At 37.4% G+C, this 13,178-nt stretch overlaps 1 protein-coding gene, 1 long non-coding RNA gene and 1 pseudogene across 2 annotated transcripts; 2 read left to right on the top strand and 1 right to left on the bottom strand.

Moving 5' to 3' along the window:
* Positions 1-248: 248 nt before the first annotated feature.
* LOC110899852 (putative pentatricopeptide repeat-containing protein At1g12700, mitochondrial) lies at positions 249-2,242 on the bottom strand. The gene has a single exon (XM_022146752.2). The coding sequence runs from the start codon at positions 2,038-2,040 to the stop codon at positions 364-366; it is 1,677 nt and encodes a 558-aa protein (XP_022002444.1). The 5' UTR covers positions 2,041-2,242; the 3' UTR covers positions 249-363.
* A 2,472-nt stretch (positions 2,243-4,714) lies between these two features.
* Positions 4,715-5,855, top strand: LOC110899854. Its single transcript, XR_002570589.2, has 3 exons — positions 4,715-5,096; positions 5,190-5,270; positions 5,456-5,855. It is a non-coding gene; the product is annotated as an uncharacterized LOC110899854 (long non-coding RNA).
* A 432-nt stretch (positions 5,856-6,287) lies between these two features.
* Positions 6,288-12,202, top strand: LOC110899853 (annotated as a pseudogene).
* The last annotated feature ends 976 nt before the right edge of the window (positions 12,203-13,178 follow it).

Raw genomic sequence — 13,178 nt, 5'->3', positions numbered from 1 at the left:
TGTCCAATTACATGTTGGTATTAACTATCGTGTTGATTCGGACAATTGAAGTTCAACTAGATGTCATGAGCATTCATAAGTTGAGTACGTATGTGTTCATAGTATATGGCTATATGGATGATGTATGCATGGAATAAACTGTTATTTTCGTCCCCGTCGTATGGTAAAAATTTTGCCATTTTTCATCCATTTTGTTAAGCTAATCCAAAACTTTGTATTAATATTAGTAATTAGCAATCAAACCGTAATTATGATTGTAATCACATGATTAGTATTCAATCAGGTTTCGATACATGACCTACTAGACGACAACCTGACCGAAGTACTAGAATTCAAGCTAGATTAGATTCAGTTGTTTGCGAATCAGGGAACGAGCCTAGATGTTAAATTAAGTATTCTCCCGTCTTTTCTTTCTACGGTAGTTAGCTTTTGAATGATGGTTCGCATACGTGATTCCTTTCCTACATTTGGAATTAGGTGTAGCACCATCGTAAAAGTAGTAGAATCAGGCATGAAACCTCGGTTAATCATTTCTTCCATAAAGTTCTCCGCCTCTTGACGCTTAGATTTCTTCAACAACTCTTGAACAATAACATTGTACATAACGCTATCAGGCAAACAACCATTATCTTCCATCTTTCTAAGCAAATCGTTCGCTTTACCAAATAAGCCTCCTTGGCAATACACACTTATCATCACTGTATATGTCCTAACATCAGGTTTCAATCCTTTCAAACAGAGTTCATCAAACAGATCCATAGCCATGTTAGGATTCCCACATTTGTTACTACCATCAATCAATATATTATACAACACTATATCTTTCATCAATTCATTCGCTTGCATCTCGTTAAAGAGTTCTCTAGCCGCTGCAGGATTCCCTGAATCATACAAACCTTGTAACATGCTACTGTAAGTAACAACATCAGGAATCAAACCCTTGTCTTGGATATCTTGAAAGAGATGCCTGGCCTTATCAATTTGCTTCTTCTTACAATATCCATTTATCAGGCTGTTGTATGTGATGATGTTAGGTACAATATCCCTCTTCACCATGCCATCAAGAACTTTCTCTGCGTCATCTATTTCACCACGTAAACAGTATCCATCAATCAATGCACTATAAGTGATTACATCTGGATTTAGACCTCTTCGTACCATTGCTTGTACAGCAAGCTCTGCTTCTTTAACAGATCCTTGCTTGCAAAAGGAATTTACCAAGATATTAAATGTAGCCACTGAGGGAGATACTCCTTCCTCCTCCATATCAATCAACATTTTTGCAGCTTCTGTCTCTCGACCAAAGTTACACAGTCCATGAATCAAAGAGTTGTAAGAGATGATGTTTGCAAGAACACCCTTTTCAGTCATACGCGTAAATAATTCTAATGCATCATCAACCATTCTATCTTTGCAGAGGCTATCAATGACTGTATTGTAATGGTATACACAAGGTTTACAAGAGCCTGATTCTATGAACGTGAGCAATTCAAGGGCCTTGGTAGTGTGACCTACTTTACATAGCCCATTAATAACGGTTCCATACATAACTTGATCAGGCTCACAAACTTTCTCTCTAAGCAGTTTCTTGAACAACTCAACAGCTTCAAAGACCCGATCAGCAAGAACAAGCCCATTTATGAGAGTGTTATAGGTGGTCAAATCGGGTGGATAACCTTGCTTGAAAATAGTTGCTAGTAAGGCAAAACCGTAAGCAACTTTATTCAGCCGGCAATGACAGTTAATAGAGATGTTGATTGCATAAAGATCAGTAGGAATACCCATCATATTTACTCTCTTAAAAAGTGAAAGAGCAGTGGAATATTGCTTCATCTTTACAATAAGAGTGATGAGCTGATTAATTTGGATGATGTTCGGTGGAGGTTGTCTTTGAAGCATTTCATCAAACAGTTGGAGGGTGTCATTCACCTTGATGGGTCCTGAATCATTTTTGAGGGATGTAATTCTTTGATTGAAATGGGAGGTTGAAGGTGAAGCAGTAGAGTAATAACGAAGTCCAATTCTTCTCGTGCTGTTCATCTCTGCTTTCAATTTCAGTTTCAAATCAATGGCTACTTGATGAAGCGTACGTACATAAACATCAAATCTCTACTAAAACGACTATTTAACCAGCTCGAGACCTATGCTTTTAACTTGTACAGCTTCAGTCCCTCAACTAAGAAAGTTTATCAATAACACCCTCTAACTTTTGACTAAGCACTAACTATCCTTAACTTTAACAATTATTAACAAGATTGATCAAATCATCATCATACTCAGTAAATCCCACCAATAGCAAAGCTAAGGTAGGGTCCGATGAGGGTAAGATGTAGACAGCCTTACCTCTACCCCGTAGGAATAGAGAGACTGCTTCCAGTGAGACCTCCGACTCGGAACCGAATTCAGATTTTGGAAGTGAAAACTTGATTTGGTTTTGGTTAGAACTGAACCAAAAATATTTTGGTTATTGCATGTTCGAAAGGCAGAAAGGCTAGTCAATCTCTCTTTACATTTGGTTTCGTTGTGAAGATTAGTTTCGTTCTCAATCGATCAAACTAATTATACTTTATGATTATGTTTTGCAAAAGAAATGGTTTCGATGATTAAATTAATCTTTATCATGGCAATTGTTTCATCAGCATTTTTTTACATGTTAAGTTGGTCTAAAAAAATTGTTCAAGGTAAAACATTTAAGTGAGTTATTGCGTTTTGGCTGATCAATATTTTGGTTATAATCCGAAACGTCAGCGGGAACTGTCCATCCCTGTTGAAATACCAGCATCTTGATTCTTCTTATTGAAGTTCACCTGAAGTTACTCAGACATTGTTACGTGTCAATAAGTAGAAGGGGGTTAGTTGTAATTGTTAAGTAGTTTAGGGGGTTATATTGTGAGCGCTTCAATTGTAATTAAACAATCAGTGAATGAGTGAATGAATGAGAAAGCATTGTTATCAGCTTCTGGTTTTGGTTCTGAATTTTTCAAGTCTATAAGGCAATAAGCTTCTGGTCGGTTATTTTCGACAAAAAACTTACAGAAAACGAAAAAACACTAAGCTAAAGCCTGAGGTTCAAGATAGCGAATCTGATATCACAACTGAAAAAGACAATCTTGAAAAGGCCAAGGTGATTACAGAATCAAGCGACGGACATTAAACTTGCTCTTTCTGACTCTAATTGTATACTATCTTAAAACATAAAGTCGGTGGCATTGCCACGACATACATATTATTACTCTGTATACTAAAGATAAAGTTCGGTGGCACCAAGAAAATGACAAAATGCCCCAAAGTTTTTAACTTGACAAAATTGTCTGATTGGTTGGTCTGCTCTTTCATCTGTTTGATAGTTTTGCACAGCAAATATAAAATTACTTTCAACCCTTCTTTTTTTGGTTTCTTACAAAATCTACCCTTTAACTTATTATTATATATAAGAGTTAATTACATAGTTAGTCCCTATGGTTTGCACAAAGTAACATACTTAGGTATTAATAGTTTAAAATCACATTCTAGGGTATTAACTTTTCATTTTGTAACGTTTGGAGGTATTAACGTTATTTGTAGGTTTAAAATCACATTATATTAGTACCTAAGTATGTTATTTTGTGCAAACTACAGGGACTAACTATGTTAATACCCTAGAAGTTAATACCTCCAAACGTTACAAAATGAAAAGTTAATAACCTAGAAGGTGATTTTAAACTATTAGTACCTAAGTATGTTATTTTTTACAAATCGTGTATTATCTTACTACACATTTCCATCCGCCGCGCGCCGCATTCTAACCCTCAAGTTTGAATTTCGCCACCACCCCTTCAAGTTTTAAGCTTTATATGTTTTACATTTTTTTTGTAATTGTCTTTTACGTTGCGCCTTTACGAATCGTGTATTATCTTACTACACATTTCCATCCTCCGCGCGCCGCATTCTAACCCTCAAGTATGAATTTCACCACCACCCCTTCAAGTTTTACGCTTTATATTTTACGCCTTGCACTATTACTTCTTTTTTTACGCCACCACGCCCTCAAGTTTTAAACTTTGTGTCTTTACCCCTTGCACTATCACCCTCTCAAGTTTAAACGTTGCGTTTTTACTACTTGCACTATTACTCCATTTTTACTGCCACCACCCCTTAAGTTTCAAACTTTGGGTTTTTACTCCTTGCACTGTGTTACTCTATTTTTACACCTCCTTCACTTTGAAAATTTTATAAGGTTAACGCATCATAAAGCGTTTGAACTAATTCATTTGATGTTTGCAATGTACCCGCGCTGCAACGCGCGCGGGTCTAATTACTAGTTACTATAAATTAAGAAGAGAGTGAATTGCAAATTTTGTCCTTTATCTTTATACCTAATTGCAGGCGGTGTCCTTTACCTTTAAAATTGATGAGTTTTGTACTTAATGTTTCTAAATGTTGCACGTTATGTCCTTTGGCTCTAACTCAGTTAATTTTACTTGTTAAATCTACTAATGTGCCCCACACATGAGGGTAAGTTTGTCATTTCATGTTTTCAAGGACTGACTCGGTAAATAACTAAAAAAAAGGTTTTAAAAAAATAAAAATCAATTATATATACATAAAAACCCTACTCTCTCTCTCTCTCTCTGTTGCTCAGCTCACCCTCGGTAAATAACTAAAAAAAAGGTTTTAAAAAAATAAAAATCAATTATATATACATAAAAACCCTACTCTCTCTCTCTCTGTTTCTCAGCTCACCCTCATATCACAACCACCAGTCACCACCACCTACTGCCATCGCCACCACCCACCCCACCGACCATCATCATCTTCGCACAAACACCACCTGTTGTCATCGCCACCACCTACCCTGTCACCACCGTTGCTAAAACCCAACATCACCACCACTACCAGCCCTCCTTCAACCACATAGCAGTTGATCTGTTGGAGATCAAACAGATCAGACCCGACGACACCACCACTACAGAGACCAAACAGATCGGACCCAAACTTACTCTGTTACCGCCGTCGTAAATTACCAAAGAAGACAACGAGTTTGAATAATTCTTAGCTAAATTAAGCAAAACTAAAGCAAAAATTGACCAGCAAATCTTCAATTCGAGCTCGTGAAGGTGAGTTGATGATTGTTGACTTTAGAATAAAAGCTTGAATTCATGCTCAAATTTACCTATTCATTGAGATCGATACATTTTCTGATCCTCCAGGTTCAGATCATTTTTCTCCCAACCGAAAAGCCAATCATGGTGGAGACTTGCGGTACATTAATTGCTACTCTCCCATTTTAGGTGGGTTAAAATATGCTTTTCTTTTTTTCACAGATCCTTTAGTTTAAAACTTTAAATGAACATAGATGCTTTGATTTAGTTTTTGAAAAGGCTATGTGGACTTGGTTGTAATAGAATAACAAAAATGTTTGATAAGTGGTCTGATGGCAAATTGTTGAGAAGTGTTTTCATATTTCTTTTCAAAGACAGTCGGAGAAGACGTAAGATGACGGAGGAGGGAGGCGTTGGAAGAGGAGCTCATCGCCGAGCATTATGTACATTATTATTATTGAGAAAATGATTTTTATATTTTATTTTTAAAAGCTCTTTTAAGTTATTTACAGACTTAGTTGAAATGACAAACTTACCCTCATGTGCAGGGCACATGACTACATTTAACCAATAAAATTAACTGAGTTAAGGTCAAAGGACATAACGTGCAACATTTAGAAACATTAAGTACAAAACTCATCAATTTTAAAGGTAAAGGACACCGGCTGCAATTAGGTATAAAGATAAAGGACAAAACTTGCAATTCACTCTTAAGAAGATGTTTATGATTCATGGAATGTACTTTATGCATAGGGAGTCTTTAAAAAAAAATTCTAAATTTTCACTTCTAACCTATTGGTTTACATTTTTTGCATTTTAATCTTTTTGTTTTTTTTTACTTTTAATCTAAAACTTTTCATTTTTTGCAATTTAACCCCAACACATTTTTTGTTTCAACTTTGATCCACGTATTTTTCATCTTTTGAAAATTTTTTGTTTTAGTTTTCGTTCTAATTTTGCGAGTAAACACGTCGTAATGTACGTGTGGGTTTCAAAGTTTTTTTTTGACTATTTTTCCCATTTGACAAGACCGTCGTTTATTTTCCCTGTTTGACAGGTTCGTCGCAACGCACGTGGTCTCAGATCGGCTGCACGTGGTCTCAGATCGGCTTAGTTACTCTTTTTATTTTTACATTTCAGTCTAATTTGCTCGCGTTAACGTGTCGCAACTGGCATACGTGGTTCAACGATTTTACGTATGCTTTTCGTTCAGTATTATTTTTTCCTTTTTATTTATTTTGTTTTTACGAGCTTTTCCAGTGTTGTTGGTCGCTTGTAATTGTGTAGCACTAGTGCTACTTGGCACGGTCTATGCCCCGCCGCAACGCGGGAGCCCTTAATACTAGTTATCATTAAAGTATATATTCATGAACTTTATATCTAGTATCTACTATATTTTGTTAAAAGCGTGATTATCAACCACATGATAGAGATAGGCTTATCTACTCCTTTTCATCTATCTTATTGGTGCAAACCAAAAATATAAACCTGACCATAGCCTTATTGAATGATTAAAACCGTTATACACAGCGCTTCACAAAAAAAGCACCCCTTTCATCTACACCTCTACGACCTCTTCACAATTAATCAATGGCTGAAATCGTGCTTTCTGCCTTCCTCTCTGTGCTCTTTGAGAAGCTGGCCTCTGCCACTTTGAAAAGCATTGCTAGCTACAAGGGAATTGATGCTGAGATGAAGAAATGGCATAGATTGTTAAACCAGATACAAGGTGTGCTTGCTGATGCTTCTCAGAAGGAGATAACCAATCAATCTGTGAAACGGTGGCTGAATGATCTCCAACATCTGGCTTATGACATAGATGACGTACTCGATGATTTGGCAACCGAAGCTATGCATCGTGAGTTCACCCACAAGTCAGAACCCATCACCAGCAAGGTAAGAAAGCTAATCCCAGTCCCACTTTGCTGCATAAATTACTCACGGACCCATGACAAGTTAGATGACATTACGGCTAAATTACAAGATCTAGTTGAGGAGAAAACTAGTCTTGGTTTGAGTGTGAAAGAGGAAACTAGGCCAAAAGATATAAATAGAAGATTGCAAACCTCTATGGTCCATGCAATCTAGTATTGTTGGACGGCAGGCGGAGAAAGAGGCATTGGTCAAAAAGTTATTGCGGGATGAAGGAGGTGATCAAAACTTTAGCATTGTTCCCATAGTTGGTATGGGCGGGGTCGGTAAAACTACTCTAGCTAGACTTTTGTATAATGAACAAGAAGTAAAGGATCACTTCGAACTCAAGGCGTGGGTTTGTGTTTCGGATGAGTTTGATAGCTTTGGCATAAGCAAAGTTATCTTTCAATCCGTGGCGGGGGAAAACAAGGAATTTGCAGATTTAAATCTGCTTCAAGAAGCTCTTAAAGAACAGCTAAGGGAGAAAAAATTTCTGTTGGTTTTAGATGATGTATGGAGTGAGAGTTGTCGGGATTGGGATACCCTTGTTGGCCCTTTTCATGCATGTGCTCCTGGAAGTAGAATCATTATGACTACACGGAAGGATAAGTTGCTTAAATTGTTGGGTTATTGTAATCTAAACCAGTTGCAAAGCTTGTCACATGATGATGCTCTGTCTTTAGTTGCTCTATATGCGTTGGGTGTAAATAACTTTGATTCACATTTATCACTTAAACCATATGGCATAGGTATTGTGAAAAAATGTGATTGCTTGCCTTTGGCTTTGATAGCAGTTGGGAGATTACTGAGCACGAAAAGATATGAAGAGGAGTATTGGAAGAACGTGTTAGATAGTGAGATATGGAGCTTACCAATTGAAGATGAAATCGTCCCTGCCCTCAGACTAAGCTACCAAGATCTTTCTGCATGTTTGAAACAGTTGTTTGCATATTGTTCCTTGTTCCCCAAGGACTATGTGTTTGACAAGGAACTACTAGTTCAATTATGGATGGCAGAAGGTTTTCTCAAGCAATCAGCGTCAAGCGATTCGACAGAAGAATGCTTGGGTCACAGATACTTTGATGAGTTATTGTCGAGGTCATTTTTTCAGCATGCACCTAACAACAAATCATTGTTTGTGATGCATGATCTAATAAATGATTTGGCGAAATCTGTTGCTGGCGAGTTTTTTTTAAGGTTGGAAAATAATAATAGGGAAGAAGCGTTGGAAAAGTACCGCCATATGTCATTTGTTTGTGAGACACTTGTAGGTTATCAGAAGTTTGAGGTGTTTAAAAGAGCTAAGAGATTGAGAACTTTCATAGCAATGTCTACTGGGGTTGTTGAGCAATGTAATTTCTACTTATCCAATAAGATTTTGGTTGACTTACTTCCTGAGTTACCATTGTTAGGGGTTCTATGCTTGAGTGGTTCTCAAATAAGTGAGGTACCTGAGTCCGTTGGTACTTTGAGGCACTTGAGATATCTAAATCTATCTAGAACTAGAATCACACAATTACCTGAAAATGTTAGCAATCTCTATAATTTAGAGATGTTGATATTATTCGGTTGCCGTAGTTTAGCAAAGTTGACCAACAACTTCTTAAAGCTTAAGAACTTGCGGCATCTTGACATCAGGGATACCCCAAAGTTGAATCAGTTGCCTTTGGGGATCGGTGATTTGAAAAGCCTACAAACTCTCTCCAAGTTCATTATCAGTGGTGAAAGTGGTTTTGAAATAACCAAACTTAAGGACTTCAAGAATTTATGTGGGAAAATTTCCATTGTTGGTTTGGACAAAGTGCATAATGCAAAAGATGCACAGGAAGCGAACTTTTCACAAAAGAAGCTTAATGAGTTAGAGGTTGTATGGAGTGATGCCTCAGGAAACGAAATACTTGAAAAGGAGGTCCTTAATGAGCTGAAGCCTAGTAATGATCATCTAAAACAACTCAACATTGTGTCATATGGTGGATTAGAGTTTCCAAAATGGGTTGGTGATCCCTCGTTTCAACGACTGAAGCATGTGTCAATACGTGGCGGTAAAAAATGTACATTTCTACCACCTCTTGGGCAGCTACGGTCACTTAAGGAGTTATTTATTGAAGGTCTAGATGGGGTGAAAGTTGTGGGTTTGGAGTTACTAGGGACTAGTAGTGCATTTCTTTCACTTGAAACTCTACATATAATAAATATGGGAGGGTTAGAGAAATGGTCAACCAATAGTGGGGTTGTGTTCCCACTCCTACAAAAGCTTCATATAGAAGAGTGTCCTAATTTGGTTGAAGTATCGGTTGAAGCACTGCCTTTGTTGAATGTTCTGAAAATACGTAGATGTGATAGTGGTGTGGTGAGAAGGCTGGTTGAAATAACTTCAGTAGTTACTGAGTTGGAAATAGAAGATATTTCAGGGCTGGATGATGTGGTGTGGAGGGGTGTTATAAAGTATCTTGGGACCATTGAAAAATTATTCATACATAAGTGTAATGAATTAAGATACTTGTGGGAATCAGAAGCAGCTGCGAGTAAGGTTCTTGTGAATTTAAATCAACTGAAAGTGCAAAGTTGTGGTAATTTGGTGAGGTTAGGAGAGAAAGAAGAGAGGGATAATTATAGGAGCAGCCTTTTAACATCTCTTAAGACGTTGCATATACTTTCTTGTGAGAATATCAAGCGTTGCAGTTGTCCATATAGCATTGAGGAGTTGTGGGTCGACTTCTGTAATTCAATTACTGATATCTCCCTACCAACAGGAAGTGAAAAACTCAAGTCACTTAGGATTAAAGGCTGTGAAAAACTATTGGAAAGGGAGTGGGGAAGACAAAAGATGCTTGAATATGTAGTGATAAGGGGTTGGCCAAATCAGAAATCAATCATTGAACTGAAGTACTTGGTTCACCTCACCACATTGACCATATCTAATTGTGAAAATCTGGAGTCATTTCCTGATAGTGAGTTGCCCAATTTAACCTCATTGAAGAATTTGCACATAGTAAATTGTCGGAGAATGGATACTTCTTTTCCTCGTGGGATTTGGCCTCCTAATTTGTGTTCCCTATGTATAGGGAAGTTGAAGAAGCCCATCCTAGAGTGGGGCCCACAGAAATTTCCAACTTCACTTGTGAAACTACGCGTATACGGTGGTGAGGATGGAGTGAGTAGTTGTAGTCAGCTTTCTCATCTTCTTCCTTCATCTCTTATTTTTCTTGAAATGAATGAATTTGAGAAGTTGGAATCAGTTTCAATGGGACTCCGACACCTCACCGCCCTCCAACGAATGGAGTTTTGGTCCTGCCCTAATCTGAAAAAAGTATCCCATCTCCAACACCTCACCTCCCTCCAACGTCTCTCTTTTTTTGATTGCCCTAGTCTGAAGGAATTGTCCCATCCCCAACCCCACACCTCCCTCCAACATCTCTATTTTCACAGTTGCCCAAACATGATGGATCTACCAGAAATGATGCTGCCTTCACTTTTGAGTCTATATATCTGGATTAATTGCCCAAAACTGAAAGAAAGATGGAGTAAAAGTGGCAGTCACTGGCCTCTCATCTCCCACATCCCCTGTATCAACATATGGTGATCATGAAGTCAATAGAAGGTCTCTTTCTCTCTTTAATGATTTTTACTTAAATAGCTTATTTATTTTGCTTTGTTTTTTTTTTTCAAACAAACAGTTTCATATTTGATCTCAATATCTGGTTGTTAACATTTACATGCTTACTGATTATTCTTTTTTTATTTTTATTTTTTTTATTTTTAAGGAAGTTCTCTTTTCAAAAAAAAAATAATAAAAAATAAATCGCTTGAATTATGATTGGACATATGTGAAGAAGGCAAATTAATATTCTTTATCTGAGCAATAATACTCTGATTTTAAACGCATTACAACTTTTTTTACCTTAGTTTGGCCATGGCCTTTTGATGTCGCATAGCGCTAATGAAGCCATGACGGACGACTTCCAAGGGGTGTTGGGCTCTGGCACAGTGGTGGGCCTCGATGTAGCGCCGCAAAAGGTTGTGGGCCGATACTCTCCAGATCTGGGCCCGTTTTGTGGGGACGTTCAGCATGTCGCTCCGTTTCTATCTTCACCTTTGTCATCTCCAACCACAACGCGATTGCCAAAATTACTTCTGCTCCTCCATCTTCAATTTCATCATCTAGGACTCACCGCCGATTCTATGCGATTGTGAATGGCGCGGTTCATCAACTTCCATTACGATTGCCGTTGGAATTCGTGGTTATATATAACAATAACAATATATAGTATACTAAAAAAATGTTATTTTCGTACAAAATTTTGTTTTAACTCATGTCTTGCTAATCAAAATTCATATTTGGCTTGAATATAGTTTTGTTAATCCATTTTGACTTGCAATCAGTATTTATATTAAGAGTTGAGACCTTGTTTTTGTACTACTGTTAAAACTATCAGTTTAGATTGAGATCCTGTTTCATTCAGTATGCATTTATTTGTGTTTCAGGGATCAGCTATTATGAAGTTAGTTGCGGTCGGTCTTGTAACGGAGAAAGGAAATCTTGGAGGGCTGAAGTGTAACAGTGTTGTTTCTGTAAAGTGCATAGATTAAGTAAGACTTCTTCAACTTATTGTTATCAATATCTAGTGATGATGTGTACTTCTGTTACAAATTTTTTTATTGTTGTTGTTTTTTTTTGGGTAAAGGGTTACCCCGGTGAATTTTATATTGTTGTTGTTCATGATAATGGTTATAAGGTTTTTACCTTGCTACCTTACAAGTGCTGTAATCTGCTGATAACTAGGTTTTATATAAATCTGATGCAGATAATCTTTTGTCCCTGCATGACTAAGAGTTGACTCTTATGTTGTAAAAGTGATTTTCTAATTGGTTGCTGGATAGTAGATGGGGCTGTTTCGACCCGTTTACCTGTGAATGTACCAACTTGGGTTAATTTTGCCGGTTATCTCGTTGCAGTTAGGGCATTTTGTATAAAGTTTTTTAAACATGGAGCTGGGGTTGGTCAACCAAAAGTCAACCTAAACATAAAGATGGGGTTGGTCAACCAAAAGTCACTTGATCAACTGAGGATGTTTGATATCCTATGATCCGTGATTGGAATCTACCTCTTGTCACTAAGCAAGAATAGGCTGCTGTTTTCAATCATGTATGCCAAAGTTGAACCATGTAATGTGTTGCTGCTTACTAATATACTTAGTGAAACCAAACAAGCCAATGTTTGCAATGTTGCCCAGGATCATGGATCAATCAATTTGGTATGGATGGAACAAATTTAGGATCTGCACATGAATGTGCAGACAACGCCCCGCTTAAGGTATGCATATAATGTATATATGTGTGGGCGCTCGGGAGGCAAAAGTGAAAGTGCACTAATTTTAACGTTATTTTACTAATTTCGTGAAAATAATGTTAAAAGAGAGGGATGGTTAATCATGCATTATCTGGTGGCTTTGATAGCTGGAAGACAATGGACTAAATGCACTAATTGGCCTTTATGTTAATTGTCGAGTGTTATGTTTCCTATGTCCAAGGGTTGATGCAAAACTACCATCGAGCCGGGGGGGTCTCACTGGAAGCAGCCTCTATATTCCTACGGGGTAGAGGTAAGACTGTCTACATCTTACCCAGAGCCGTCCCCGAAAACTCTTGAAAAAATTTAGGCCTCGGGCGACAAAAGAATTGGGCCCAAAATTATGGTTAAGGGTAAATGAATTACAAAAATAAAAACTTAGTGATAGAGCAAAGACTTAAACTTGAGACCTTTATATTATTTTGAGATGGTTTTTGCCACTACACCACCAATATTTTTTTTGCATAATAAATGGATAAATATACTAAATATACAATTTAATAAATATATATACAAGCTTAAAAAACTTTTCGGACCCTTTGAAATTTTGGGCCTTGGGCATCGGGCCAGAGCTTGCCCTGATCTTACCCTTCTCATACCTTATCTTAGCTTTGCTATTGGTGGGATTTACTGAGTATGATGATAATGATGATGACGACGACGACGATGACGACATGATTGTACAGATCACCCGTGAAGAACACGATGCAAAGCAGGGATGAGACAGACACAAATTTATTCTATTGCACACATTACAATGGCATGCAAGAGGGTATTTATCAATGCCCTTTGATCTTGGTGGTTATTACCAACCGACACAACTAGCTATTAAC

This window comes from Helianthus annuus, chromosome 13 (genome assembly GCF_002127325.2).
Source record: "Helianthus annuus cultivar XRQ/B chromosome 13, HanXRQr2.0-SUNRISE, whole genome shotgun sequence".
In the NCBI taxonomy this organism is placed as follows: Eukaryota; Viridiplantae; Streptophyta; class Magnoliopsida; order Asterales; family Asteraceae; genus Helianthus; species Helianthus annuus.
Note: the sequence above shows the minus strand (reverse complement) of the source record. Positions and strands in the feature narration are given on the sequence as shown.

Excerpts from the sequence above, each read along its gene's own strand:
- LOC110899852 (XM_022146752.2), bottom strand. The coding sequence starts at position 2,040 with ATGAACAGCACGAGAAGAATTGGACTTCGTTATTACTCTACTGCTTCA.